This window comes from Lycium barbarum, chromosome 7, assembly GCF_019175385.1.
Source record: "Lycium barbarum isolate Lr01 chromosome 7, ASM1917538v2, whole genome shotgun sequence".
NCBI classification, from domain to species: domain Eukaryota; kingdom Viridiplantae; phylum Streptophyta; class Magnoliopsida; order Solanales; family Solanaceae; genus Lycium; species Lycium barbarum.
In genome coordinates, this window is record NC_083343.1 from 104,668,227 (window position 1) to 104,696,085 (window position 27,859).

Sequence of the window (27,859 nt, forward strand, 5' to 3'; positions counted from 1 at the left end):
TTTTCTTTCTCTTTCTTGAAGTGTCTTCCATTTTGCTTGATGGGGTATTGGAAACTCTGATCAGCTCAAAATTCTGAGAGTATTCTCATCCACCAGGCGAATTTCCCAATCAGGTGCAACAGCTGGCCATATATATGCCTCAAAACGGAGGTAATCGTTTGGGTTCTTCCCTCCACTACTCCAAGACCAAAAAGTTTGAAATGGTATGTACGTGAACAACATAACAGAAGGAGAAGGATCATTTTCCAGCTCACTTAAGCTAACACGACATGACAAGTCATATCGTCTGAACATTGGATGAGATTCACATGCCAATCTAGCTGTCATTATACCGGGATGATTCAAATCACATGGGCTAAAATGGCAACATACCAGAAAACCCATGAATTTATCAGTATACCAAGATGGGTCCAGATTAATTGAGATCTTTTCTTGATTTACAAACTGATAAGACCACTCTGGAAATCTGCCTCTGTCAAAAGAGATGCATAAATGCGTCCTTTGGTGGAAGTCACACTGCATCAGAGATCAGTATTTATATGAGTCAATTATGACAACAACAACAACATACCTAGTGTAACCTGACAGGTGGGGTTTGGGGAGGATAGAGTGTACGCAGATCTTACACCTATGTCGTAGAGGTAGAGAGGTTGTTTCCGATAGACCTTCAAAGCAGTTTGAAAAAGGAAATACGGAGGTGAAGAAGACACGGCAACTAATAAGGAAAGGAGCACTAACATTTGGAAAAAGGAACAATAACAACAGCGAAATAATGCAACAACAACCGAAGCACAAGAAACAACAGGTGGTAACAAAAATAGAAGAACAAGAAACTTTGGGAATAGTGTTAATACTACTTGTAAGAAAGGAGAAAGAGACACGACAATTTATACAAGTCAGCTGAGAATAATAAACATTCTTAGATGTGTGTGTGTGAGAGTGAGAGAGAGATAAAAACCTGGATACATGTACCGAGAAAATTCTGTAGGAACTTCAGCAAATTGACTTGGCTAGTTGAGACAGATGCAGATTTGCTTAGTTCGTGATCACACCATGATATCGAGATCAGATCCAAATCAACACACTTATTTAGTAGATCTCTGATGGTTTTTGAGGCTAAATTATAATCTGCATATAGCATTTTTAAACTTGAGGGTAACTCTCCTGGCAGTTCATTAAGGTTCTGACAGAATTGAACATCCAGGTGTCTAAGGCATAAGAGTTGGTTTATGCTTTTGGTAAACAAGAAATATTGTTTCCTCTAACATTCAAGTATTCCAAAGAGTGCAAAGATCCAAGATCCTCAGGAAGTTCACCCAATATATTGCAATTTCTAAGATCAAGTTCTATCAAGGAGGATAGACCTGATACTTGATGCAAAACAAATCTCGAGGAAGGTTGAACTTGTTCATGTGAGAAATTTAAAATAGTCAGGTTGCCAAGCTTTGTGATGGAGTGGGGTACTGGTTGGGAGATTGCAGTTTCACTTGCATCAAGTTCCTCTAACTCCTGTAAATCACCAATGTTTTCTGGAAGCTTCTCTAGCTTTTTGCAGCCACGGAGGACAAGCCTTTGAAGATTCTTCAAATTACAGATGCTGTTTGGTAGACTTACAAGATTTTCACAACCTTCCATATTGAGATAAGTGAGGCCGCTTCGATTCCCAATTGATGAAGATAGTTCTCTAATCCCAGTATTTTCCAAGATTAGTGCTGATAACTGATGCATATCTCCTTTGATTTCTGGAAATGCGTCTAAGTTTGGGCAATCAGATATGTTGAGTTCTTCAAAGCAATCATGTAAACGAATGGAGTTTGGAAGCTTCCTTAGGTTCTCACATTCACTAAAGTTTAACCAAACAAGCTTCTTCTGAACTCCAAGAGATATAGGGAGTTCCACCAATATAGAACAATAGCGTATCTCAAGTTCCTCCAATTGCTCAGATTCAAAGAGGCTGTTTGGCAGCGTTGCTAGTTCACTGCACCCTGAAATCTCCAGCTTTTTCAGATTTTGAATGGTGTCTGGAATACTTTCAAGAACTTGACAACCACTCAAATTCAAATGGGCCAGGCCGCTGAGAGACAGAGGTAAGCTTCTTATCCAGGGGGATTCTAGAAAGAGCGTATTTAAGCGCCGCATATCTCCATAGATTTTTGGAAACTTTATTAAACTTGTGCATTCTAGGAGGTTGAGTCTCTCAAGAGATCCCATGGTACCAAATTTTGGAAGCTTCTTAAGTTTCCGACAACTGCGGAAACTCAAAGAAGTAAGCATTCTGCAATGTCCAAGAGTGGGATGGACCTCTTCCAAATTCTCACACCCCCATAAATTTAGTGTCTCCAAGTTTGGGATATCACCAAAATTAGGGGTTGTTTTTAACTCAAGGCTGGAGCTGAGATCCAAATGCTTCAGGTTGCTCAATTTCTGATTTTATAAAAGAACAAAATTATACAAGATTATATTTCTGACTCACTGCTTATCTAACTCAAAATCATCTTTTTAAAGTGGTTTAGATCATGAATGCCACCATATTTCAAAGATTGAATTATGAGCTTCTGGAGTGAGAGGGAACGGGATAGATTATTCAATTGATGTTGGATGAAGATTTGTATATTGGATCTGCGAGTTTTAGGTTTTCACTTTTCAGGTGAGAATCATGTTGATGTTAATTGCGTGGAATGGAACAATTATTGCTTGTAGCATTTCGATCGTGGAGTGATTGAATCACATGGATTAACCGAGGGAATAAAAGTGCTGGAATTTGTTGTGTTGAAGAGAGAGAGAGAAAGCAAGTATACCTTTGATACTGGCCAAAGTTCGACAAGCAGACTATGTGTCAAAGAAAGCACAGCAAGGTTTGATGGTTCGAACCTCTCTGACAATGAACTTGAAGGATAACACCAACAACTAATAAACCGCAAGCTAGAAGGAAGATAAGTGATCGCGCAATCCAAGCAAAGATATCCCTCATCAATTCTGAGTACCTGTAAGCTTTGCATCTTCTTGAATATCTTGTTATGATTGATAGTAGCATCTTTGAAATCGCAACCTTCTTGAATCCATAGGCTTTCCACGTTTTCTGTTTTCTATAAAGAAAGATACATATAGTTATTTGTTGAGGAATAAAAATGAAGCAGATAAATGGTAGATAAAGGGTAGCGGCTGCGGGTTCCCATGTCATAAAAAAATAAAAAAAAATAAGCAGATAAAACTTAATGGAACAAAGTCACAACACTAAGAGCTTACAAACTTATCAATTCTTTTTAAAACATTCCTTACCAACTTTCCAGCAAAAAGGTCATGAACCTCCTCAGGAAGCCATATTCTGCTGTTTGCATACTCTTCCCTCAAGACAGTTTCACCCATTTCTCTTATCAAATTATGCATCTCAAAACTGTAACCTGAGATGGATATCAGAGATTTTTCGACAAGGTAATCCATTCCTATCAATTGAATACCACGACTCTTAAGTACTAGTTGCACATAATCTTTAGAATCATATTTGTGCAAGCATGCAATATCTAGAAATATTCCCTTCTCCTCTTTATCCAGTCCATCAAAACGAAGCCTAAGTTTTCCTAGAATATCATTGTGAGGAATTTTCTTCAGCCGATCAATTATGTCTCTCCATTGCTCTCTGTCTCGTTTATATAAGGAAGAACCAAAAACTTTAAGAGCTAAAGGGAGTCCACCGGCATGTTTCACCACTTGTCTTGAAAGTTCCATAAAATCTTTCTTGGGTGAGTTTTCTCTAAAAGCATGCCTATTCAACAATTCAAGAGCTTCATTCTCAGGTAACAATTGGACTTCATACAAGTTATCCCCAACATGACTAATTAACAGGTGCTTGTCTCTTGCTGTTAAAATAATTCGGCTACCCCTACCAAACCCCTCTGGCCCTCCAACTAAAAACTCCAATTGCTCTCGATAGTTTACATCATCGTGAATTAACAAAACTTTCTTGCGGCGAAGCATGCTTTTTATAACAATCATCCCTTCGTGTTCACTGGTTAGAGTCATCTTTTCACCCAAGAGCTTGTAGATGAGAACTTGTTCTAGCCATGTTAGCCCATTTTTTTGATACAATGCTCCAACATCACCAAGAAAACAATCTGCTTCAAATCGATGACGGTATCTCCGATATAGATAACTTGCAATTTCTGTCTTGCCGATGCCGCCCATCCCCCAAATCCCAATAAAACGAACATCATTTGATTTCATATCTAATAATGAGATTACTGTCTCAGTTTGAGATTTCATACCCACTAAGCCTTTCGGAAAGGGTGAAATAACTTGAAGCGACTTAGGAAATTTGCCATCAACTAGTTTCTTGATGCAATCTGCCTCATCCCTACACATTACAATGAAAAGAAATCATAGTATAAATATATTAGAAGCTAAAATAAAATCTTTTCATAGACTATTCTGTAAAACAGATGACATATAATAATGCCACAAGTTAGTTTAAATCAACTATAATGAATTATAACATTTTTTACATTTTAAAATCTTATTACTAATATTTTAAACCTATTTAGATGAACTGGAAAATGTTCTCCAGTTATTCCTAGACTCCATAATTAAATTTATTTAACCGAAAGATTCAAGAATTTGCAAAACAAGCTCAAAGGCGATATAAGACGGTTATTGAGAAGCGTAAGAGAATAAATACTTCTAGACATCCTCCTAAGACTGCTAAATGATGACTATAGCTTTATCACAAGCATGAAAATTAAAAGGCTTTGCATATTCACCAAATCAAGAAAAGCTAACAATTAAAGAATTTACTCTCCTTGTCATTAGGTCCTCAAACCACCATTACACCATCAAACAAGTGCATGCATGCTTATATTCTGTTCATTAAACTTGTTTAATTATGTTTATTAGTAAACTGACTACCATGTCTATGCCGTCCTAGATGTTTGTTCTTTTTAGGTAAAAAGAGTAGATACTTGTTTCGAAATGTAGCTAAACTTCTGGTCCCCTTTTCCTCTTGTAAAATGAGAAAGCAAAAAGGAAAAGAAAAGAAAGCTTTACTTATAATTTTTTAGATCATGTCCTGTTATTTTCCCTGCCTCTGCAAGTGCATCCCTCCATCTTTGGATCTTTTTCTTCATGTCATCTTTGCAGCTTTTCTCGCGCTGGAAAATGATTTAGCAAATGAGGGATTTTGATGGCGTACATCTGATGGACTCATGTCATAAAAAACTGGAATCACAATTTGGTCCAATTCATTTTGGCACTTTATGATGTGTGCAAGCTCCTCCAAGCACCATCTCGAGGATGCATAATTCTTGGATATATCACGATGGCTAGTCTAGACTGTTCTATAGCTTTCATGAGTTGTTCAGAAATTGATTTTCCCGTTACCAGCCGCTCATCATCTTTCAAAGTATGGATTCAGTATGAATTCCTCTTTGTTCTAGAGCGTCATAGAGATGACTGACAAAAGTTCTACGTGTATCTTCACCTCTAAAACTCAAAAAAACATCATACTTCTAGTCTTTGGAAGATGAACATGTAATAGAAGAAGCATAAGACATTCTTAAACAGATGCTAAATCCTAACAGGAAATTCTCAGTTTATTTTGGCTAGTATTGTGAGAAATACTTAGATAAATGTGCTAAATAAAGAGTAGGTCGTATCTAGGCCTGTGCACAAATCGGTTCAATCCGAATTTTCGAAACAATTCGGATAATTTAATTTGGATAACACAATTCGATTTCGATTTACAAATGCAATTGTAAAATATTACGATTTAACGGTTCGGATACGGTTTGCTTCAATTATCAACCGAACCGATCCGAACAAACCGAATTTATATGTCACTAGTGACTAATATGACTAATTTGGTATATGTAATGTGGTGTTGGCGGATTTGTATGCTTGCACAAGTTGTCAAGCTCTTGTTTTGCTATTTATATGCTATTATGTTTGCAAGTTTGTGATTTTTTCTCGGTTAATGTCTTGATTATAAGGCTGCAAGTTTAGGATCTCATTATTTTTTGTTATGTTTTGCTCTAAAACTGAAATGAAATAGTTGTTTGTTTAAATTTCGAATAAACCGAACAAATCGATTTGTGTAACCGAACCGAAATAATAAAAAACGAATCAAATTGAACCTAGAATGGATCGAGTTTGATTGAAAATCGAAATTCGAAATTTCAACTCGATGATGGCTAAAACCGAATCGAACCGATTCGTGCACAGGCCTAGTCGTATCCCTTTCTTTTCACTATTGGTAGTCTTCTGTAACTGTGACTTAATTATAATATACACTTCTTATCATCATCAATTTTTTTAATAATAGACTTCTTATCATCTTAGTATTGTCATCAAATTGTACTCCTGTGAGAAATTAAAGAGTGAAACAGATGTGGCAGAAAAGGAGAAAAATGAAAGTCGAAAAGAGAAAACGAATTGAAAGTAAAGGATGAGAAATGTTTGCATGGAAAATCTGGTTTTCTTCCCTTTCACTAGTCACTTCTTTCTGAGTCTCAACTCTGTGTATACATGCATTCTTTTAATACTTTCTTTAGACATTAAGATGAGACAAACTGGGTTCAGTATATCAATTACTGACCGGCCACACAAATATACTATATTTTTTGTTGTTATTATTGAGTTTGTTTGTGACTGTAATTGTCATTCTCAGTTATTTTATATTTGTTGTATAAATATATGAATTCCCTTTCTTTCACTTGTCACCGAATTATTTCATTACAATAGCTTTATCGTCTTATTGTCAATGGTCCAAATCCTTGTGAGGTCCAAGTTTAATCGCACTTACTCTATTATTCATTGTTTCTAAATATTGTCATTGTAAACGAGTGCAGCTTGAACTCATAATGAAATGAAATGAACTCAGGTACTCCTAATTAATTGGTCTGTAGTCTGTATTGCGTACTTTTTACAAGCACACAAACAATTGATCTCCTAACTTTTTATTTTTTTATTTTTCTCCTTGTCCATGGTGTATTACTTTATGCAGATAGATGCTATATACAGTGTCGGAGCCAGGATTTTCATTTAGGGGGTTCAAAAATTCTAAAAAGTAAATACACGAAGAAGTCAGGGGGTTCAACATCTATTATATATACATAATAAAATAATTTTAACTTTAAAAATACATTATAATTTTTTGCCGAAGGGGTTGAACCCTTGGAGCTAACGTGGCTCCGCCCCTGGCCATACATCCTATAGGTTAAAATTGAGGACTTTTATCCATTTGGCAATTACCATGATGTTTTGGTATGTCAATGGATTTTTTTTTCTTTTGCAATGTAACCTTAAATTTATCCATTTGCAAGCTTACTTTTGTAAGTTAGTACGTTTTTGGTGGTTTGGGTATTGGGATGATAGAATCCGTGGGGTCGTAAAAAGAAAAAAAAAAGGAGGGGGAGGGGTAAAAGGGGTAGGTTTAATCTCGGTCACATTTTGTAAAAAGCTGGAAAAATGGTGCTAATTAGTTCAACTGGAGATTAATGTTGTTTCCAATAGTTACTAAAGGCAATTCTAACCTGATTTTATAATGTTGAGGGTAAACTCCAGCCAAATAATTAACGACGGGCATCTATGAACCATCTTGCGTAGTTCATGTCAAGTTTGAACGTTTTCCCTGTTAAGTATTGCCCATGTTGTCACCAAGGGCACATTAAGTACTTACTTTCTATACTTGGCCAAAACTATCTCTAATTTGTAACCTTTGGCATTTTTTAAGCTCCTTTTCTGACTTTTTCTTTGCAAAATTTTTATTTTTATTTTTGGGGTCAGAATTTGTAAAGATATATTGATCATATCAAAAAACAACTTACGTCAGCTTATGTCTAACAGCGCGGTAAAGCTTTGGGTATTTTGATATATGTATGAAAAACAAAACAGAAATGTCCTAACTTCTTGATTGTTTCGTTAATTTGTAGAACACCTCATGAATCTTTTCACAACTTTCCTTCTTTCTTTTCTCTTTTAAAGTCCGTAACCTAGTTTGAGACCTCAAATAATTTGGATTCTCACTTCCTAAGGTCATTAAAATAACGCTTGCTATCAATCTATTTTTTATTTTCAAAAGTCGATGCATCCCACTGTAATTTTTGGTGATTTTTCTCTCTCTTCCTTCGTATAGTAAAGCTTTCCAGACAATAGTCACGGAACAAAGCCTCACTTAAACAACCTATACCTAAAATACACGATCCTACTTATGTACCTAAAACGCTTCCTATCAAACTAATTTTCATTCTCAAGAATTGATGTATCATACAGTAACTTTTGAATTTTTTTTCTTTATCTTCCTTCCTACAGGAAAACCTTCCAGACGATAGTCACGGAACAAATTACTTTTAACAACTTATATCTAAAATACATGATTCTAAACCTCTATGGTGCATTTTATTTGTTAAATAGTACTGATAATCAAAATTTCATATTTTCCCCCCTAATCGAACAAGACAATATAATATGTTAAGAGGTAGGAAGTAGCTTGAGAAATACCACGTATAGATTTAGGTTGAAGTGTCGTTAGACTTTCTATAATTGGTAGCTTAATTATATCAATATTTCTTGCGAACATTTTAGCATTGACATAATTAATTAATGAGAAAAAGACCAAATTTTATTCTGATAAAATATTTTTTTCTCCAACCAATAACAAAAATAAGAAATTTTCTTAAAAATTGTTCGAAAAGCAATTCATCTTGAAGTTGACGGTTTTGAAAACTTAAAGGCGGTTGATGTAACAAGTTAAAGATAAGCAATTACAATATTACCCCTACATGAATCCTTTTCCTAAGGGGTCGTTTGGTTTAAGGACTCATTAGTCCGGGGATTATAATCCCGGGACTAATTTATCCCATCAATTGGGATTATTTTATACCATCTAAAAGATGGTATAAAATAATCCCAGTATAAGTGGGTTAAGAAGGTATAAGCTGGGTTATTCCAGCACTAATTTTTATACCATGTTTGATACAAGGTATAAATTTATCCCAGCACTAATTTATACCTTATACCAAACATAGTATAAAAATTAGTGCTGGGATAACCCAGCTTATACCTTAAACCAAACGACCCCTAAGAGAATTAGGATTTCCAAACTCTCCGTATAAAAACTCCCCTGCATATTCTTGCAACTCCATATCATTTAATTTTCTCTCTTAACAACAACAAATACTTATCCAATGGTGAAATCAACAAATCTTAAATATATGATAACGGAACATGAGAAGGATGCAGCTTTGCAGTTAATTCAGCTTAGCGGCGATTATCATAATAATAATGACTATTATTGTTTTGAAGAAATTGAAGAAAAAAATATGGAGAGTACGTGCACATCAATAAAGAAAAGGAAGCTCCGGTTAGTCGTTGATCTTTATCAAGCAACGAAACCATTAATGATGATGAAGAAGAAGATGAAGGATCGCGATTCGCGAGGGCTTTGAAACTAGAAATTATTAGTTAGACGTATCGTTATGTAAATTGAACATACGTGATTTGGTTTATAGCGTTTGTGTGTCCATGCTGAAAATGATAATCTAGTTGTATATTACTAACTCATCAACTTTTATGGTATAAGCTTGGTTCACGGTTGGATATAATTTTCGACTTTTTGTTTGAATTCTTAACAAGTTTCCCTTCCTTTGCCCCCTCCCCCACCAAAACAACATCCCCTCTAACCTTCAATTTTTGGAACTTTTAGGCCTTCTTTTTGTGTGTGTGAGAAAAGAAGTGTTTTTCCCCCCTCAAACAATGGAGCACGCAATATCCAAATTTAGGCATTTGACATTTATATGTAACTAGAAATGTACCCTTGAAATACTGATAAATAATTAATCTTATAAAAAGGTCCATCTTAATATATTTATTGATCAAATAAGCAGCAAAAATAAGAGAAACATATTAGTAAAGTCACGGTCTGATCTCGAGAAGCAAAAATCCCCAACAATCACCCTCAAAATTGATTGGAATATAACTCTTGTTGTATTTTGATGCTATAGTATTTCTATATAAATGATATTGAGAGTACAAATATTTTAAACAATCCTATTCGGTACTCCCTTACTCCTTGATTTCTCTTATCATGTAGGTATATTTCTTATTTTCTGCCTATCTCCCAATTTTTACGTTTTTACATTTTTTTTTGAATAATTTGGACAATGTCCAGTTATGAATCTTATTACACTGTTCATCTCTTTCTCTTAATCTTTGTTCTTAATATCCTTCTTCTTTAACCACACCCCGGTTACCACGGCCAACATCGTCTCTTATCATTTGGACATTAAAACGGCCTTTCAAACAGCTAGGAATTTACAGGTTAATCCATCGAGTATATTAAGAAATTAAGAAAATAACCATATACTAAGAGTAATAAATTCGAAATAACAAGTAAGTAATTACTCAAACATAATATATTAATTAAACATGGAATAATTTACATAGTAGGGAGATTGGGACAGAAAACATAGATAAAAACTTACATGACTTGTAGATGGAGAGAGGTTTCCCTTTCGGGGAACCCAAAAACTATTTCACACTAAGAGAGAATTACTGAAAGCTTAATAATATTTTTACAAGGTTTATATTACAAAATTTTTGGACTGGGAAAGGGATTGAGACATTTGAAAGAGAAAGCGAATATGGAGCTTGTCTAGAGAGAATGTGGTGGATGCCTTTTTTCTCGATATCTTGCTTCTCCATAGATGCTGCTATTTATAGGTGTCTGGCGGACTTCAACTCTGGATTTCAAATTTGTGAAGAATCTTTTGAGTTCAGCCGGGTGCTCTTGGGGCCCCATCGTCACGTGAAACTTTTCAAAAGATACTTTATATTTTTGTCCGTTTGCTGAGCTGTCCCATTACTTTATTGAAACTACTTTAATAAAGTTTGGTCTTCTTTTTCTGAGATGTCTTTGTCGTATTGCTTCCACTAAAAAGTCTTCTTTTTCTTTTCTTAAAATGTCATTGTCTTGTTCCACTAAATTCTTCTTTTTCCTTTTCTGAAATGTGTTTCCACTAAAGTCTTCGTTCTCTGTAACATCTTCTTTTTAATTTTGTCATCTTGCTATTATTATTGCTTCAACTATAATGTCTTCAACCGTCTCTTTTGACTTTGTTCTATCATTATTTTTCTCCATTAATTGATCTAGGTGTCCAAATTGTGTAAAGCAACCGAATCAAAACTCATGCCTGAGTCTACATCATTTGGATCTTGAGAGTCTTGAAATGCACTGTCCTCGAAATTATATCATCTCCTTCGAAATCTGAACTATGGATTGGTGACATCCCTTGACTTGGAGATAATTCTGGACTAGGATTTTAACTATATGTTTATCTTGTTCTTTTGCCTGGAATTTTTTTTCTAGTGTCTCTTTTACTATATTTTCTATTTTTTCGTTCTTTTTCTTTTTTGCAAGTATGCTTTTATTTGTAGAAGTTGCTCCTTGCGTAAATGTCTTTGGTAGTCTCCGTCTTATCTGGAGAGATGAACATCCCGCATCTTCACTTTTTGGCAAAGTGACAGCCATCAATGGATTTGATGAGTCTTTACTAGCTACAGTTTGAACCGGACTAGCTGTATCTTTACCCGATACTATTTATTAATTCTGTTTTGTCTGGTAACTTATATCCATCTGTCCATTTGTCTGGTATGGAAGCATGAAGAAAGTATAAAATTGACTGCATTCACCTGTCCTGAAGGACATTTCGAATGGTTGGTAATGCCATTTGGATTAAAGACAGCTCCACCAATTTTTTAAAGAAAAATGGATAGTATATTTGGAGAATATAAAAGGTTTGTATTAGTGTATGTAGACGACATATTAGTATTTAGTAGAGATATTAAAGAACACTTAGAACACCTACAAACGGTATTTAGACTATTTTTAGAAAATGGAATAATAATTAGTAAGAAAAAGATGGAATTATGTAAAAATTACATAAATTTTTTAGGAGTAGTACTAGGAGAGGGTAAAATAAAGTTGCTTCATGAAAGAGTAATTTCTTTAAGCTCTTCTAGTGTCTTTTTTAAATCTCTAATATCGTTTTTTAATTTTCTATTTGTAGTGTCGTTGTTAATATCTGGTTTGTCTTTATTTCTATTTCCTTGGGCTTTTCTAGAATAGCCTTAACTAACTTTTCTATTTCAGTCTTTATAGGCGATTTTTCTAAACTCAATTTGTTAGTTAAAATCTGAATTTTTCGTTCTAATTCTGATTCTTGCGATTTTAGGTAATCAAAATTCTGCTCTAATTTTTCTAACTTCTTCTTTTGATTAGTTTGAGAAACTTCTATAACTTCTAATATTCTAGTAATATCTTTATTATTTTCTTGAGTTTTTTCACTAAAATTTATGACTAAATCTACTAGTGTATTAAATTGTTTGTCTTCGCTATGTAATATATGTTCTCCGTTACTAAAATTACACTTTATAATACTATAATCTTTTAATGCTCTATATTTCTTTTCTGAGTATATTCTTAAGTCTAAATATTATAAATTCTTTAGTGTATCTATTTTATCTGAATTTGTTTATTATCCTAAAAGAATCCTTATTTTACAAACTTTCTTTTGATACTCTATATTATCTGTAAGTCCTTTTATATCTTCTCTTACGCCTTGTAATTCCCAAGTTCATATAGCCAAGAAAGCTTTGGAAATGCCAGATAAGTTAGACAATGTTAAAGAATTACAATTTTTTTTTAGGAATAGTTAATTATGCTAGAAATTTTATAAAATATTTAGGAAAAATAGCAGGATCATTTTATTCAAAGACTGGATCTAATGGTCAAAAACACTTTAATACTGAAGACATTAAATTAGTACAAAAAATCAAATAAAAAATAAAAAATATTCCTGATTTAAATATGCCTCTAAAAAATAAAAAATATTCCTGATTTAAATATGCCTCTAGAAACAGATTATTTAATTATAGAAACAGATGGTAGTTTTGAAGGATGGGGAACAGTATTAAAAGCAAAACCAAATAAATACAATAATAAAAATGAAGGAAAGATATGTGCTTATCAAAGTGGTAAGTATAAAGAAAGAGGAAATATGAGTAGTATAGGTGCTGAGATTTTAGCTGTAATATATGAATTAAATAGCTTTAGACTATATATTTTAAATAAACCAGAAATACTATACTAATACAAACCTTTTATATTCTCCAAATATACTATCCATTTTTTCTTTGAAAAATTGATGGAGCTTTCTTTAATCCAAATGACATTACCAACCATTCGAAATGTCCTTCAGGACAGGTGAATCCAGTCCATTCTATACTTTCTTCATGCATTCGTACCTGCCAGTATCCTGATTTACAATCAAATTTACTAAATATCTTCTTTCCTTTATATAACATATACACCAAATTCGCAAACTAGTGTTTATTTAATTGTGCACTCTAATAAATGAAAGTGTGTCACGGGCACGTTGGTTGCATCCAATGCTTCCTTTACCTATGACCCGAGATCGAATCCCAAGCTATATGTTTCAATTGCTTCAATTGTGCTAAAGTTTAATTATTAGCACAAAAATTATTTTTGACCTATATACTTGTGTTTTTGCCACTGCTCACACTATTAATAACCAGTCTGATACGGTATTATCCCTAAGTCGTCATTGATTTTTTTTTTTGGTGTTTATGTCAAGATAATGGTGTCTGTCGTCTTCAAATCCTGGATCTGCCTCTGACTACTGCCTTCCACCATTAACGCCATAGTTCTCCACCTCATTGCCACGGGCTAGCCTTATTTTCACCATTTTCAATACCTGTTCAACGTCTACTGATAAAAAAATGGACTTGGGCCTAACTCAACGCCAAAATCTAGTTCATTAGGGAAAGATTGTCTAAGGCCATACAGGGAGATCAAAAGAAAGACAAGCAATTCCAACGTCTTTGTTTTGTACTAATACTGGTTTATATATTTGTTAATGTTATAATAATATATATAAATATATATGTGATTATGTACTTCAGTACGATATTTGACATTCTACACAATTGTTGAGTTTTTTCTAGTGAAGCTGATGCATGTCGAGATCGCGAAACCGGTAAGGGGGACATTTTGCTTTCCGTGATAGAGAACCGCAATCGTATAAGTCAGAAAATTGACCCACCACGACGTGTGTGCCGTGATTACTCCATATAAGAGGAGTTTTGACCTTAGGGCAATTATTCTCCGCGATTGTGTGAATAGGCCGCGACCCCGATCGTAAAGGTCAAACTGAGTTTAGTCTTTGTGATCACGAGGAAGATCAGGCCTGGGTATATATTGAACAATGACAAATTCCAAATTTGGCTTTTTCACTTTGAGAAAGTAGAGAGCTCCAAGCATTGATCCAATAGAGTGATTCGATCTAGGTCACTAAGTTAATGATTCTATAACACCGAATGACAATTATAATTGATTTTCAGTGGATTTTAACTATAAAATCATGAGTTTCAAGGATTATATTGCAGAATTTGAACTAGTTTCTCAATTAGAAAATTAGGAAATGGATCTAGCTATTTAAGTCATAATCAATACTTGATTATAGAGTTGGGATCGTATGCTTATGGGTAATTCGCTTCTGTAATTTGTTTCGGGTTTGACTATTTTGATGGGGAATTCATGACTTTGTGTTGACTTTCCTTTGACCTAAGCTTGACCTAATATTAACGGATAACACCGACTAGTATAATATATAGACATAGCTAATCGACATAATGTATAGATTGAGGTCGTTGGAGGTTGTTTTGGAGGAAATATGCACATTTTGGGTTTATGAAGTTTATCGATTTCAAGTTAAGTAAGATTTTAACATTCGAATTGCTTGCCTTTTCAAAATATGATAAACTGCATAAATGCCTTGAGACTACCTAACATGTCTGTGAAGTTTGGATGTACAATGACATGTATCCAATTTTGAATTATTACTCTATATTATAATCTTTCATGATTATATCATGATGCTATTAGGTTGTAAAAGCATGATCTAAACTTGTTTTTATCAAACTATGCATGTTATCCTAGTATTTCATTATTTGAAGCATGCTAGGTTTATATGATGTTGATGTACGTGTTTATGACTTGTTCTGTGAAATATTGATCAAGTGATGTTATTTACTTGTACTAAATGTTGTTCTTGCTTCGTTGACTTTAATTGATACTTTTATCATGACTTTGGTCTACCCGTTTACCGGTGAGGGCCCATGAACTTAGTGTAGTCACACTATTCATGAGGTCCCATGTTAGCGGTCTAGTAGTTTTATCTGCATAGGACTTATGTCTTGTCCTAGCAGTTTTATCTGCATAGGGACTACGAGCTGGTCTAGTGGGTACATACACGAGGGGCAATAGCGCGCTTTTGTGGTTTGTTATTGAGATTTATGTTCATTGTACAGTTTACCTGCTATGATATCTCTCATATATTGCTATATATTTTGTTTTTGCTTTCATGCATTTATTTTTAAGACTTGCTCCACGGGGTAGGACAAAAGAGCTGGTCATGATCTTACTAGGCTTATGCTCACTAAATCTACTTACCGCTCCGTGTCGATCCTACTATTAGTTGTATTGCGGGCTTATCTGATCTCAGTTTGGGATGGCGTCTCTGATGCCCCAAGGAGGTAAGTACATTGTATACTTTTGAGTTATACAATTTATATTTTGTATACCTTCATAGTATACAACAATGTAATACACCAATATACAATTTCCTACATTAATATAATGTAACAGTATACAATATATTCTACAATATACTTAGAGTTACTTTTAATTTCAATTTTGGATTACTCTCAGTCTCAGTTAGGAGTATATTTTATGCATTAATATAATTTTAAGAAATAAAAATAGAGAGAAAGAGAGGTGAAATGACTGGATTAAGGGCAAGGGAAAAAGGGTTGAGCAACGACTTAGGAATTGGGTATTACAAGACAAAGTTATGCTAATATTATCTCATGGCATCTACACATCTCCTCTTCATATGCTCAAGCCAGCTTAACCTCACTTCTCGCATCTTATCCTCAACGGGAACCACTTCCACTTTGGCCCGAATATTTTTATTCCTAATCTTATCTCTCCGGGCATGCCCACAAATCCATCTCTCCTCATCTTGACAGGCCAACACTTCGCCCCATATAGCATAGTCGGTCTAATCACCACTCTATAGAACTTACCTTTAAGTCATGGCAACACATTCTTATCACACAAGACACGGAATGTGAGCCTCCATTTCATCTACCCTACCCCGATACGATGTGTGACATCCTCATCAATCTCCCCATTACTTTGGATTACTGACCACAAGTACTTGAAACTTCTTCTCTTGGGGATGACCGTGTGTCAAGCCCCACTTCCATGTCCGCTTCATGGTTCACGACATTAAATTTGCACTCCAAGTATTCAGTTTTGGTCCTACTCAACTTGAAACTGTTTGACTCTAGGGTTTGTCTCCAAATCTGTAGCCTCGCGTTAGCGCCGCCTCACATCTCATCAATCAAAACTATGTCATCTGTAAATAACATGCACCAGACACCTCCCCTTAAATATGTCGCGTTAGTACATCCATCGTCAAAGCAAATAATAACTGGCTAAAAGCTGATCCCTGGTTCAACTCTATCACGACTGGAAAATGTTCCCAGTCCCACAGTCCTGACCTGGTCTTAGCACCCTAGTGTAAGCAGCAACTCCTCTATCCTCCAAACATCTTCATAAAACCTTCCTTAGGACTTTGTCGTTAGCTTTCTCTAGGTCTATAAACACGATATATATATATATATATATATGCTTGGGCAGTATTTGATTATGCAAAAAAACAGTCAAGTCTCAATAAGTCGAAACTTGAATTTTTCTTATACTTCAAATTTGATTTTTTTTTCTCAAGAACGTGAAGTTGGGCATTTTAAAATGGGAAAAGGACAGAAATGGTCATCCGGGTGAAACTATTGACACCCGATGACCCAAGAATCTTAAAAGTCATTTTTTAGCTTTCAAAATAATTTCCTTTTCTATCCATTTTCAACTAATTCCAGCATATGTATATAAACTGTATCATTGTTGTATATGTATCACTACTGTATACGTATATAAAATGTATCATACGTATATAAAATGTATCATTATTGTATAGAATATGTATCACTTTTGTATATGTGTAGAAAAAATGTATCATACGTATAGAAATGGTACCATTATCGTATAGAATATGTATCCCCAAAGTATATGTATAGAAAATTTATCATTCTTGTATAATTTGTGTATAATAAATGTATAATCAATGTATAATTATAAAATGTATAATTTTTATTTAATAAATGTATAATGAATGTATACTTACTAATTATACACATATTATACATGTTTTGGGATATATTTTGAAGGCTCAATCAACATAAAATTACTAATTATACACATATTATACATGTTTTGTGATAATTTTTGAAGGCTCAATATGAATTTTTTTGGTCGATCTTTAGGGGCGACTTTTCGATCTTTTGTGGCGACTAAAAGTCATTGTTTTTTTTTTTTTTTTTTTTTTTTTGTGTAGTTAATGACTGGGCCAGCACTTGGCAATACTTTGAGCCGAACGGCCCACTCGGGGTATTAAGTCCAAACGTGGGCCGAACAAATTTCTGAAGGCCACTGTGTGTCCTTTTCCCTTTTAAAATCAGAAATTGTTTTGGGCCTTGACCCATTTTTGAGTAAGAAAACCGTCTTCAAAACTCCAAGTAATTAAGTGGGCGTTTGGCCATAAAAATTATTCACTTTTTTTCGGATTTTTTTTTTCATTTTTTTTACTTTTAGCGTTTGGCCATAAAAACTATTCGTTTTTTTCCGGAGTTGTATTCCGGAATACTAAAAACAAGAAAAACTTGTTTTTCAAAATTTTTCAACTTTTTTCACTTTTTAACACTACATTTCACCAAAAACTAAAATTTCAAAAACTATGGCCAACTCCAACTCCAACTCCAACTCCAACTTCAAAAATTCTAAAAAAAGTAAAAAAGTTTTTGATATTTATGGCCAAACGGGCCCTAAGAATCTGATTTCTGAAGTTTACCTACGAAACTATACCATCATAATCACATCAAACTTAAATCTCATTATTATAATCATGTCTAGAATATTGATCATCTAACAATGTAAGAAAGTACTTTAATTTCATCGTGAGTTGCCACATCCATATGCACCAATTGAAGAAAGTGTCAGCTGTACTAATATTACTGGTAGGAAATTAAACTCTAGTCTACTATAATACTCTATAAAGATTATTCTTATCCTTGAAATCTAATAGCTTCTTCAGGATTCTCACTGGTGCATGTCTTATATATCCTTATAATGTTCGACAAGATTATATACTCTCATAGTCTCATTTGTTGTAACGATTTGCTTGGTCATTATTGAAACCTTCTGCGGCCCATTTTCAAAACCAAGTTTCAAGGGGACTAAAAGTTAAGTTTTCTCATAAGTGTTGTGTAAAATTGAAATCGTGATCAAATCCTGAGAAATCAAAACTCGCGGGTCCAGATAAAAAATCGTTCGCTGCAGCGGTGCAGAGACCACAACAGCGAGTTCGTTGCAGCATAAAGTCCATCGCTGCAACGAAAATGGCAAAAATCAGAAAAATATATTTAGCCCTATTTCGGAGTTTTTTCCCACTTTTCCTCAAAACCTTATTCTAGGCTGCCTCCTGGAAATATTTGATAAAACACTCGGAGACTTCGTCAAAGTAAGCCTTGAACCGTCTTTATTGCAAAATATTCATAAGGATAATCCTTCCTGTAGTGAGTTTCCCCTCAGGATTAATAAAAGAAGAATTATCCGTAAACGACGTATAAACATTAATCACCATGGAGTCTAGAGTAATTATGCATGCTTGATTTTGACTCTTGTTCTCGGGTTCGTGAAATTCTTAGAATTCGCTGTCAAGGCTTCGGTTCGGGAATGCGATAGGAGGAAGCTCCACGACGCTCGTGATAGCTGCTCGGCATCAAGGTAGGTTATGGTTTACTTGAGTTAGACTTTGATTAGTGAAACGTATATATGACGTAGAATTGATGGGAGAAAGTATGATTAGGCCTTCAGACAAGAAGTTTGATCGGTTGGACATATGATAGGTTGACATTGTTAGTATTAAAAAGGGCTTGTAGTAGTGAGAAACTTAGCTAATTGTTCTAAAAGGGATACTAGTGTTGCGTGTGAAATCAGGGAAAGTCTAGAAGGGTTGGGCTTGATGCGGTTGTAAATTGATCTTAGTATAAGTTGGATTACGATATGTTAGGTGGCACATACTTTACTATAGTAATTTACGTTGTGGGTATGCATGATTAATATCGAGTTCAGGTATGACTTGTGATAATTTCATTGGTACATCACTGATTCTGGCATCACTTCACATTTATTATTTGATTATGTTTGATTAAGACATTATGGATAATATCTTGTGATGGAAATTACTGATAAAACATGGTGATGGATAGTACTGATAATAAGTGAAGATGGAACATATACATCTACTTAAGGCACATTTGACAGGGGGTCACGATGTGGCCTTGTTGCGAACTCGTAGTACATGGACACCATGGACCCCCTGCAGGTCATGGCTATTTGGGGAAAACATTACCATTTAGCATGTGTGTACATGTTTGGTGAGAGACTACATTTATTTTATTATTTTTTCGTAATTATTTCCTCTTATATATATCATGCTCATGGTGTTCGCGAGTCTTATGGCATCATATTAAGGTATGAATCACTTTCGAGTTTTCAAGAGTTGAATCCTTTCGTGGTAAAGTAATTGTGGTTTTTTATGCGTTTAATGTCTACGTCCGGAAAGGCTAAGAATGGAATACGTAAATTGGGTGTTCCGTTGTTCATGGGTTGTTGATATTTGTTAGAAGGAATAATCTATAAGTAGATAGCAGTTGAGGGTTGTCTAGAATCGTTACATCATTGTGACTGCCCGTTAATTAATAAGTTCGCTGTATTGTGGGAAATAAAGGGGGAATGTTAATCAATTCCGATAGGACGAAGCGGTATGAAGAGTTGTCCCGATTCTTATTTCGAGATATGAATGTCTGAGAGTCTTCAAAATAGACGACGCTGTTGGGTTATGTTATTCCTTTATATGAGATTGTGTAAGTGATAGTAATAGAGGGGCTCCGGGTAATTTCATGATGCATTGTTATTTAGTGGGAATAGACATTAAGTGTAATCGTTAATCAACATATATGTTTATTATGTTTAATTTTATATTATATTGCGTGAACTAATCTTAGTCGGCCTATGATGCTTACCAGTACGTTTGGTGTACTGATACTACTCTTGCTACATTCCTTTCGGAGTGTAGGTGCGTTTTTAGGTAATTACTTGGAGGTTTCATTATGTTGCAGCGGTAGATATCCTCCGGTAGCTTTTGTGTATCTCCTCCCAGACAGAAGCTGTGTCATTATTTTATTTTTACTTGTCCCTTCTTGTACGTAATAGAAGCTCTTGTACACATCTAGATTAGATCCGGAAAATTTGTATTGTTAAAATTGTATGGTGCGAATTTTACTAGAAAGACATTTTATTTACTTATTTATTTCAATGTTGTTGGCATGAATTGGTAAAATGATTTTACGAAGAGTTGGATAAGGGTTCGCCTGCCAGGTGGTATAAGGTAGGTGCCTGCACGACCCGTGAATCGGGGGCGTGACATTTGTGTACACTGACATTCATCTTCGCCGCTGTTCTTAGGAGTTGGGAGAAAGTAGATCACAATTTAGTTTTCTCCTGCCATGTAAACACTGGCATTTTTCTTTGCAACCTTTTCATTTTCTTTTTTCAGATTCTCCATTATATCTTATCTTCATGGTTATACGTTAAACCTGTTCTAATTCTTGTTACAGCGCAAAATATTAACTTTTTTTCATTTGAGATAATTAATTAATAACTTTTACATTACATATAACAAGATCTAATGATCATTTAAATTCTGAAGGCTACTTAATAAAAGAGCATAAAAGGAAGAACACTGAAAACTAAATTATGATGCAATAGTATTGCAATAACGTGCCAACATTAATGTAGCCAGAATGTAGGTAAAAATAATTAGACAATTTCCTTATCTACACACTGCAAAAATTAAATGGTGATGGGCTAGATAGAACAATCTGATCAATCTGTGCCAAAAGATTTCAACTGATTTTGCAAATCCAACAAGATTTCAATATTCATCAAATAATAAGTGACTCGTTTTTTACCGGTTTCAACTAGAAGTAAGTACTGGGGAAACATAACTGGGGAAACATGTTAACCCATATTTATTCATAATTTTAAACTGAATGTCTAATACGATTTTATTATGATTTATGAACATATTGGACGGATCAGACAAATTGTACTGAAATCGCCACTAGTATACGAGTCCATCACATGCTTACAAGCAGTTGACAAAATTAAATATTTCTGAGGCCTGTCCGTCGTCAAAATTCCTCTTAAAACGAGTGTCAAACTACCAATACTCAAATAGGCAAAGTGTTAAAATCTCGTCAAACATTTTATCTTTTTATAGTAGATGCTCGGTGTCATCTACGTAAGCAGAAGTCAGTTTTACCCTCTTTTGGCCTGCATACATTCCCTCCGTTTTTATATGTAGTGGTCGTTTGGTTTAAGGTATAACATGGGTTATGCCGGTACTAATTTTTATATCACCTTTGGTATAAGGTATAGATTTATCCCGGGATTATTTTATACCTTGTACTAAACGTGGTATAAAAATTAGTGCTGAAATAACTCAACTTATACCTTCTTAACTCACTTATACTGGTATTATTTTATACCATCTTTCAAATGGTATAAAATAATACCAACAGATGGTATAAATTAGTCCCGGGATTGTAATCCCGGGACTATTTTGACCTCAAACCAAACGACCACTTAAGAGTTTTACACGGTACTAGAATATTCACTCCGAAATTTATGCTATAAAACATGATTTTTCTACGTTATTTCCACCTAAAAATCTCACCGGTAAAATGCATAGTGGAAAACAGGTTCCCATTAAACCGCTGAAAAATTTCATAATTTTTTTATGTCCACTATTTATGTTTTTCCAACCGACTTTTAGTGGGTGAAAATTTTTCAGTGGGAAATTAGTCGGAAAAAAGTGATTTTTTAGTAGTGACACTTTACAGAAGAACAAAGATTTCGAAATTTGTGGCCTCAAAATAGCAGTAAATATTTACGCGACTAATTTTTTTTGTTAGGGGTAAAATGAGAAATTTAAAATTAAATTATTTCTAAATATAAAAATATATTACTTCCTCCGTCCACTTTTTCATGTCTACTAACTATACTAAAATAGATATATCCGCTTTTACTTGTCCACTTTAAAAAATTAAGAGGTAATTACCATTTTAAAACTATTTTACCCTTATTATCAAATACTCCAATTCATTTTAAATCAGGTGTCATCAACGTAAGCAAAAGTCATTTTTAGCCTCTTTTGGCCTGCATACATTCCCTCCGTTTTTATATGTACGTAAGAGTTTACACGCTACTATAGAACATTCACTGAGAAATTTATACATAAAACATGATTTTCCTACATTATTCCCACCAAACAATCTCACTGAAAAATACATGGGGGAAACAAGTTCTCATTGAACCGCTAAAAATTTTATAATTTTTTTTTATGTGAAAATTCTACTATTTATGTTTTTCCCACCGATTTTCAGTAGAATATCCGTGGAAAAAAAGTGATTTTTTAGTAGTGACACTTTACAGAAGAACAAAGATTTCAAAATTTGTGGCCTCAAAATAGCAGTAAATATTTACGTCGCTATAATTTTTTTTTTGTTAGGGATAAAATGAAAAATTTAAAATTAAATTATTTTTAAATAAAAAATATATTACTTCTTCCGTCCACTTTTTCATGTCTACTAATTATACTAAAATAGATATATTCATTTTTACTTGTCCATTTTAAAAAATCAAAAGATAATTATTATTTTAAAACTATTTTATCCTTATTATCAAGTACTCCAATTCATTTTAAATCATGATGACTTCTAATAATTATTACGAGGGACTAGTAAAACTACCGTCTTATTTATTGCTCTTAAACTGTGTGACAAATCATGCACTGACAAGTAAACATAAAGGGTCGGGCTACTTTTTTGTTGGGGACCGACTAAAAACAAAATGCATCAGTAACAATTGGTGCCTATGGGTGTCTTTCACAAAGAAGGACTTCACCTAATATGTACGATTAATTGATCTCAAACTTAGTTAACTGTTTTTTTTCATAATTTAGAATTTATAAACTCAAATTTGTAAATCCATCCGTTTAACATTTGAATAGAATTTTACAAATCTTTAACGGCAATGACTAATGACTGGTGACTTTTGGATGAATGACTTCTTCACCTTAATCTTCTTGAATAATTAAAATTTAGGAAAGGGTTGTTCATTCCCCATAAAGAGAAACTCAGTGGAACATTTATCGATTTCTGTGTCATTTCTGTCATCTTCAACAGAAAAAAGGAATCTAGTGCAATATTCTTACCAACGTCAATTGGGCTACTTCAACATCAAATGAGATAAAAAGAAAAAGAACAGTCAAGTTAAGGGGACGGAATAACCTCTAAAGCAAACATAGCTGATCAAAAGAGAAATAAAGTTCAAAAAGAGAAAAGGTAGATTTATCCATAAAGCATCTCCCTTTACTTGTGAATGAGTCAACATATGCTAAAAAAGGTTTTTATGGATAACTTGTATATCCTTAAAAGAATTCTCAATTAACATAAGAATTCAAAGTTATCTTGCACAGAAAAGAAAAATAATTTACCAACAATTTATTTAATAAAAGTCTCTTTCGACTTACTCTTTCAAATAAAATTTAAGCCTGTAAAACATTGATGTAATCAAAATTTCATCTCCTAATTTGTTTCTTTCTATGAAAGCAAGTCCTTTTCTCACTCTTTAATTTGGTGATTTGCCATTTCGATTTCACTTTATTATTTATGCTATTGAAAGACGGAAAGGGAACTGACTCGTTACTTCTTTACGGAGGATAAATTAAGGTGATTCGTCGAGCAAGAAGAGGAATTGGAAGTATAAAAAAGTAGTTTGCAGCAATCGTACGTCTAACATATATCTAAATTCTGTCATTAACACCAAACTAGAGTAGAATATAATTATACAAAAAATGCAAAACTACAATGACATGCTTCCCGTTTCTTGAGTTCTCTAAACTAACTAGATACTACATTATCATTATACTTAATTCCACCTTTTATAAAAGAAAAGAGCATTTCCAAATGAAGGATCAGTCTCAAAGGGCAAGCTTCCTAGCGTTCAAGTGCCAAGTCTCGAGGGCTTGTATCTGTCTAAAGCTTCCTTTCTTCTTCTTCAAACCATTAATTCATTCTTGGGGAATATTCTAGAAGGAACAGCGAAGCGAGCTGAGAATGATCTAGAAAGTTCCTGAGTGTCAGCCAAGACTGATGAACCTTGATCAAAATTCTGCGAATAAGAATTGAGATCATAAGTAAACCGCATTGACTTAGAACTGGAGCGTTCAAAATATTTCTTCTTCTCTTTCTTCATCTTTCTCCATAATAATCTCCAGATAGGTGATTTCTTCGATCTGCTCATGGCTGGCAATTTATGTGATACGAAACGTTTGTAGTCTCTGGAAGAATAGCTTCGCTGCCAACAGACGCTTCCATTGTCTAAAGGATCCATGAGAGAACAAAGTAAAGAGTTTAAACAGTACTGTGTGTTTTTTATCTAATGGTTTTTGACCTGGGAGTGGTTTTTTTTTTTTTTTTTTTTTTTTAATTCTTTTTTTGTTGTGGCTTAAAGAGTGCTTCACATGATGCATGAAGGAATAAGAGTAGACTATTTATATTGAAGAAAGGATATTGTATCTCTATAAAAATAAAAAAGTAGAATTAAGTCACTTTTCCGCTTTATCTTAATAGTATGTATATGTTCGAGGGCTAAAACGTGACTGTGACTATTTTTTAATTACAAAAGCTAAAAAGTACCTATTTGTGAAGTCTTTTTCCTTGTAGAATACCAAATTTTTTCGTTTACATAGTTGGTGAGTAAAGAGTTTTTCTTTCATTAATAAAGATTAAAGAAGGTCCACAATAGTGACTTTCAGACGGTTAATATTAAAGAGAAATCTACGCGATATACCCTACGAAAATAGCAGGTAACATAATATAACATTAATTTATTTTATTCATTCAGTACTATTTACTACCTTTTAGTACTCTCTCTTCACTCTTTTTACTTTTACTCTGTTACTTCTTTTCTTAGATCTGAGTCTAGTATTATATTTGTGTTTCATTCCCATTTTGTATATTTGTGTTTCATTCCTATATGTTGTCTGCCGACATATAGCCACTTTACGAACTCTTAAATAGGCATAATTGAAATTAATTCTTCTCACAGCAAACTCAAGAACCATTATGCACACAAATACACTTGAAAAAAAAAAAAAACAAGTACTTCTAGACCTAAAGGTCTATTCATATAGTTCCACCATATCTCGATCAATGGCCGAGTCCCCTCTGCTAGAAAATTGAAGATTCGTGTTAATATCGATACCGCCATATTTTGGTTTAGTTTTTCCTAGAGATGGTTATGAAGACGAAATAAAGATACTGCAACTCTAAGTGGAAATTATGAACTAGAGACACAACAGGTGGTGTTAATTTAAAGGATAGTATTTTAATCACCCAATAGAATTAGGTTTTGGTAACCTGCGGCAACTTGGAAATTTTGAGGCTAATCAAACCATTGTAGGACTAGAACTTCTAATGTTAGAATTTTTGGGGTTTTCCCTTACCATATATGTCGTAGAAGTGCACAAATAATATTCACTTTTAATTAGGATTGATATTTAATTAATAACCAAAATTTAAAATGTATTTACAATCATTTAGCCACTTCTATCATATCCGCGCCTGCTTTCCACCATCTTCACTATGGCAGAACTTAACCAACTCCATATTAAAAAAAAAAATGCACTGCTTATACTCTTTGCACCATCTTAGGATATTCGTTAACGTTCTAAGTGATTGTTAAAATGTTCTGCGGTTTTTATTTTTTAAATGTTAACGTATGGTCGTGGTCCTCGTGGGGGCATATCTTAGTCTTAATAAAAGTAATGTGGCCATAATGTGATAGAAGAGAGGGAAAATATTAGGTATCTAATAAGCTATGACGATTATAATTTTTCAGCAAATCAAATTAAAAAGTTTTTAATTTTTGAATTATGATCTGAAATATTTTAAATTACACTAGTATCTTTTAAGTTCTAGCTTTACTATTCTTATTTTCAATTTTCTCACTTCTACATACTTCTTTCACTACTAAAAAAAACAGTGAAATTCAATCAAAAATAGCGACCTCATAAGGTCGGTTTTCGGCAAAAATTGACCTAAAAACCGACCTCAAGCCCAAATCGCAAAAGACTTGGTCGGTTTTTGAAAGAAATTATAAAAGTTTTTTAACAATATTGGAAAAAACCGACCTCCCGATGTCGATTTTTCTATTTATTTTTTTGGGAAAATATCGACCTCAGGAAGTCGGTTTTAAAATTACAACAACAACAACCCAGTGTAATCCCACAAGTGGGTCTAGGGAGGGTAGGATATAGCAGACCTTACCTACCTTTGTAGGATAGAGAGGCTGATTCCGATAGACCCTCGGCTCAGAAGAAATGTAGTCAATGCAGGATTGCAAGAAAAATAGGACATCAAAATATCAAGATATATAGAAAATAAATGGAGCAACATATAGTAATACACGCATAAGGATAATAATCTACATGATACCTAGACACTACTACTAAGAAAATGAGAAGAGGAGATCGAAAGGCTAGCCCCCACCTCTCTCACACACAACGCGACAAAACTCAACTGCCCACTAATCTTCTATCCTAATCTTTGATCTCCAAATTCCTATCTAAGGTCATGTCTTCAGTCAGCCGAAGCTGTGCCATGTCCTGTCTAATCACGTCCTCCCAATTCTTCTTCGGCCTACCTCTACCTTTTCAAACTTCTGCGACAGCCAATCTCTCACACCTCCTAACTGGCGCATTCCACTGTTCCTCTTCACATGTACGAACCATCTCAGTCTCACTTCCCTCATCTTGTCCGCCACGGACGTCACTCCGACCTTGTCCCTCATCTCTCCTAGTACGAACACACATCCATCTGAGCATCCTCATCTCCGCTACCTTCATTTTCTGAACATGAGCATACTTGAATGGCCAGCATTCTGCCCCATGCAATAATGTTAGTGGAACCACCACTCTGTAGAACCTACCTTTCAACCCAGGCGACATCTTCTTATCGCAAAGCATCCTGGAGGCGAGCCTCCATTTCATCCACCCTGCTCTAATACGGAGTGCGAGATCATCTTCAATCTTCCCGTCCCCTTGTATTATGGACCCAATATACTTGAAGCTTCCTCTTTTGGGTATAGCTTGTGCCTCGATCTTCAATTCCACATTTGTCTCCTGCGTCACGTCACTGAACTTGCACTCCATATATTCCGTCTTAGTCCTGCTTAACCTGAATACTTTAGATTCTAAGTTCATTCTACAAACATCCAGCCTATAATTAACTCCACTACGCGTCTCGTCAATCAATACTATGTCATCTTTAAACAACATATACCATGGCATCTCCTCTTGAATATGTCGCGTCAATTCATCTATCGCTAAGGAAAATAGAAATGGGCTAAGGGCTGATCAATGGTGCAACCCCATCACTATTAAAAACTGTTCTGAATCACCTCCCACTGTCCTAACCCAAGTCTTGGCACCCTCGTACATGTCCTTAGTTTCCCTGATGCAGGCTACAGGGACACCTTTAGACT

General features: G+C 34.3%; 1 protein-coding gene and 1 pseudogene across 1 annotated transcript; both read right to left on the reverse strand.

Moving 5' to 3' along the window:
* Window positions 1-60: 60 nt before the first annotated feature.
* LOC132601683 (disease resistance protein Roq1-like) lies at window positions 61-24,706 on the reverse strand (annotated as a pseudogene).
* Window positions 24,707-27,029: 2,323 nt separating this feature from the next.
* LOC132601684 (uncharacterized) lies at window positions 27,030-27,665 on the reverse strand. Its single transcript, XM_060314757.1, has one exon. It carries the CDS (start codon window positions 27,663-27,665, stop codon window positions 27,030-27,032), a length of 636 nt encoding a protein of 211 aa, XP_060170740.1.
* Between the last annotated feature and the right edge of the window lie 194 nt (window positions 27,666-27,859).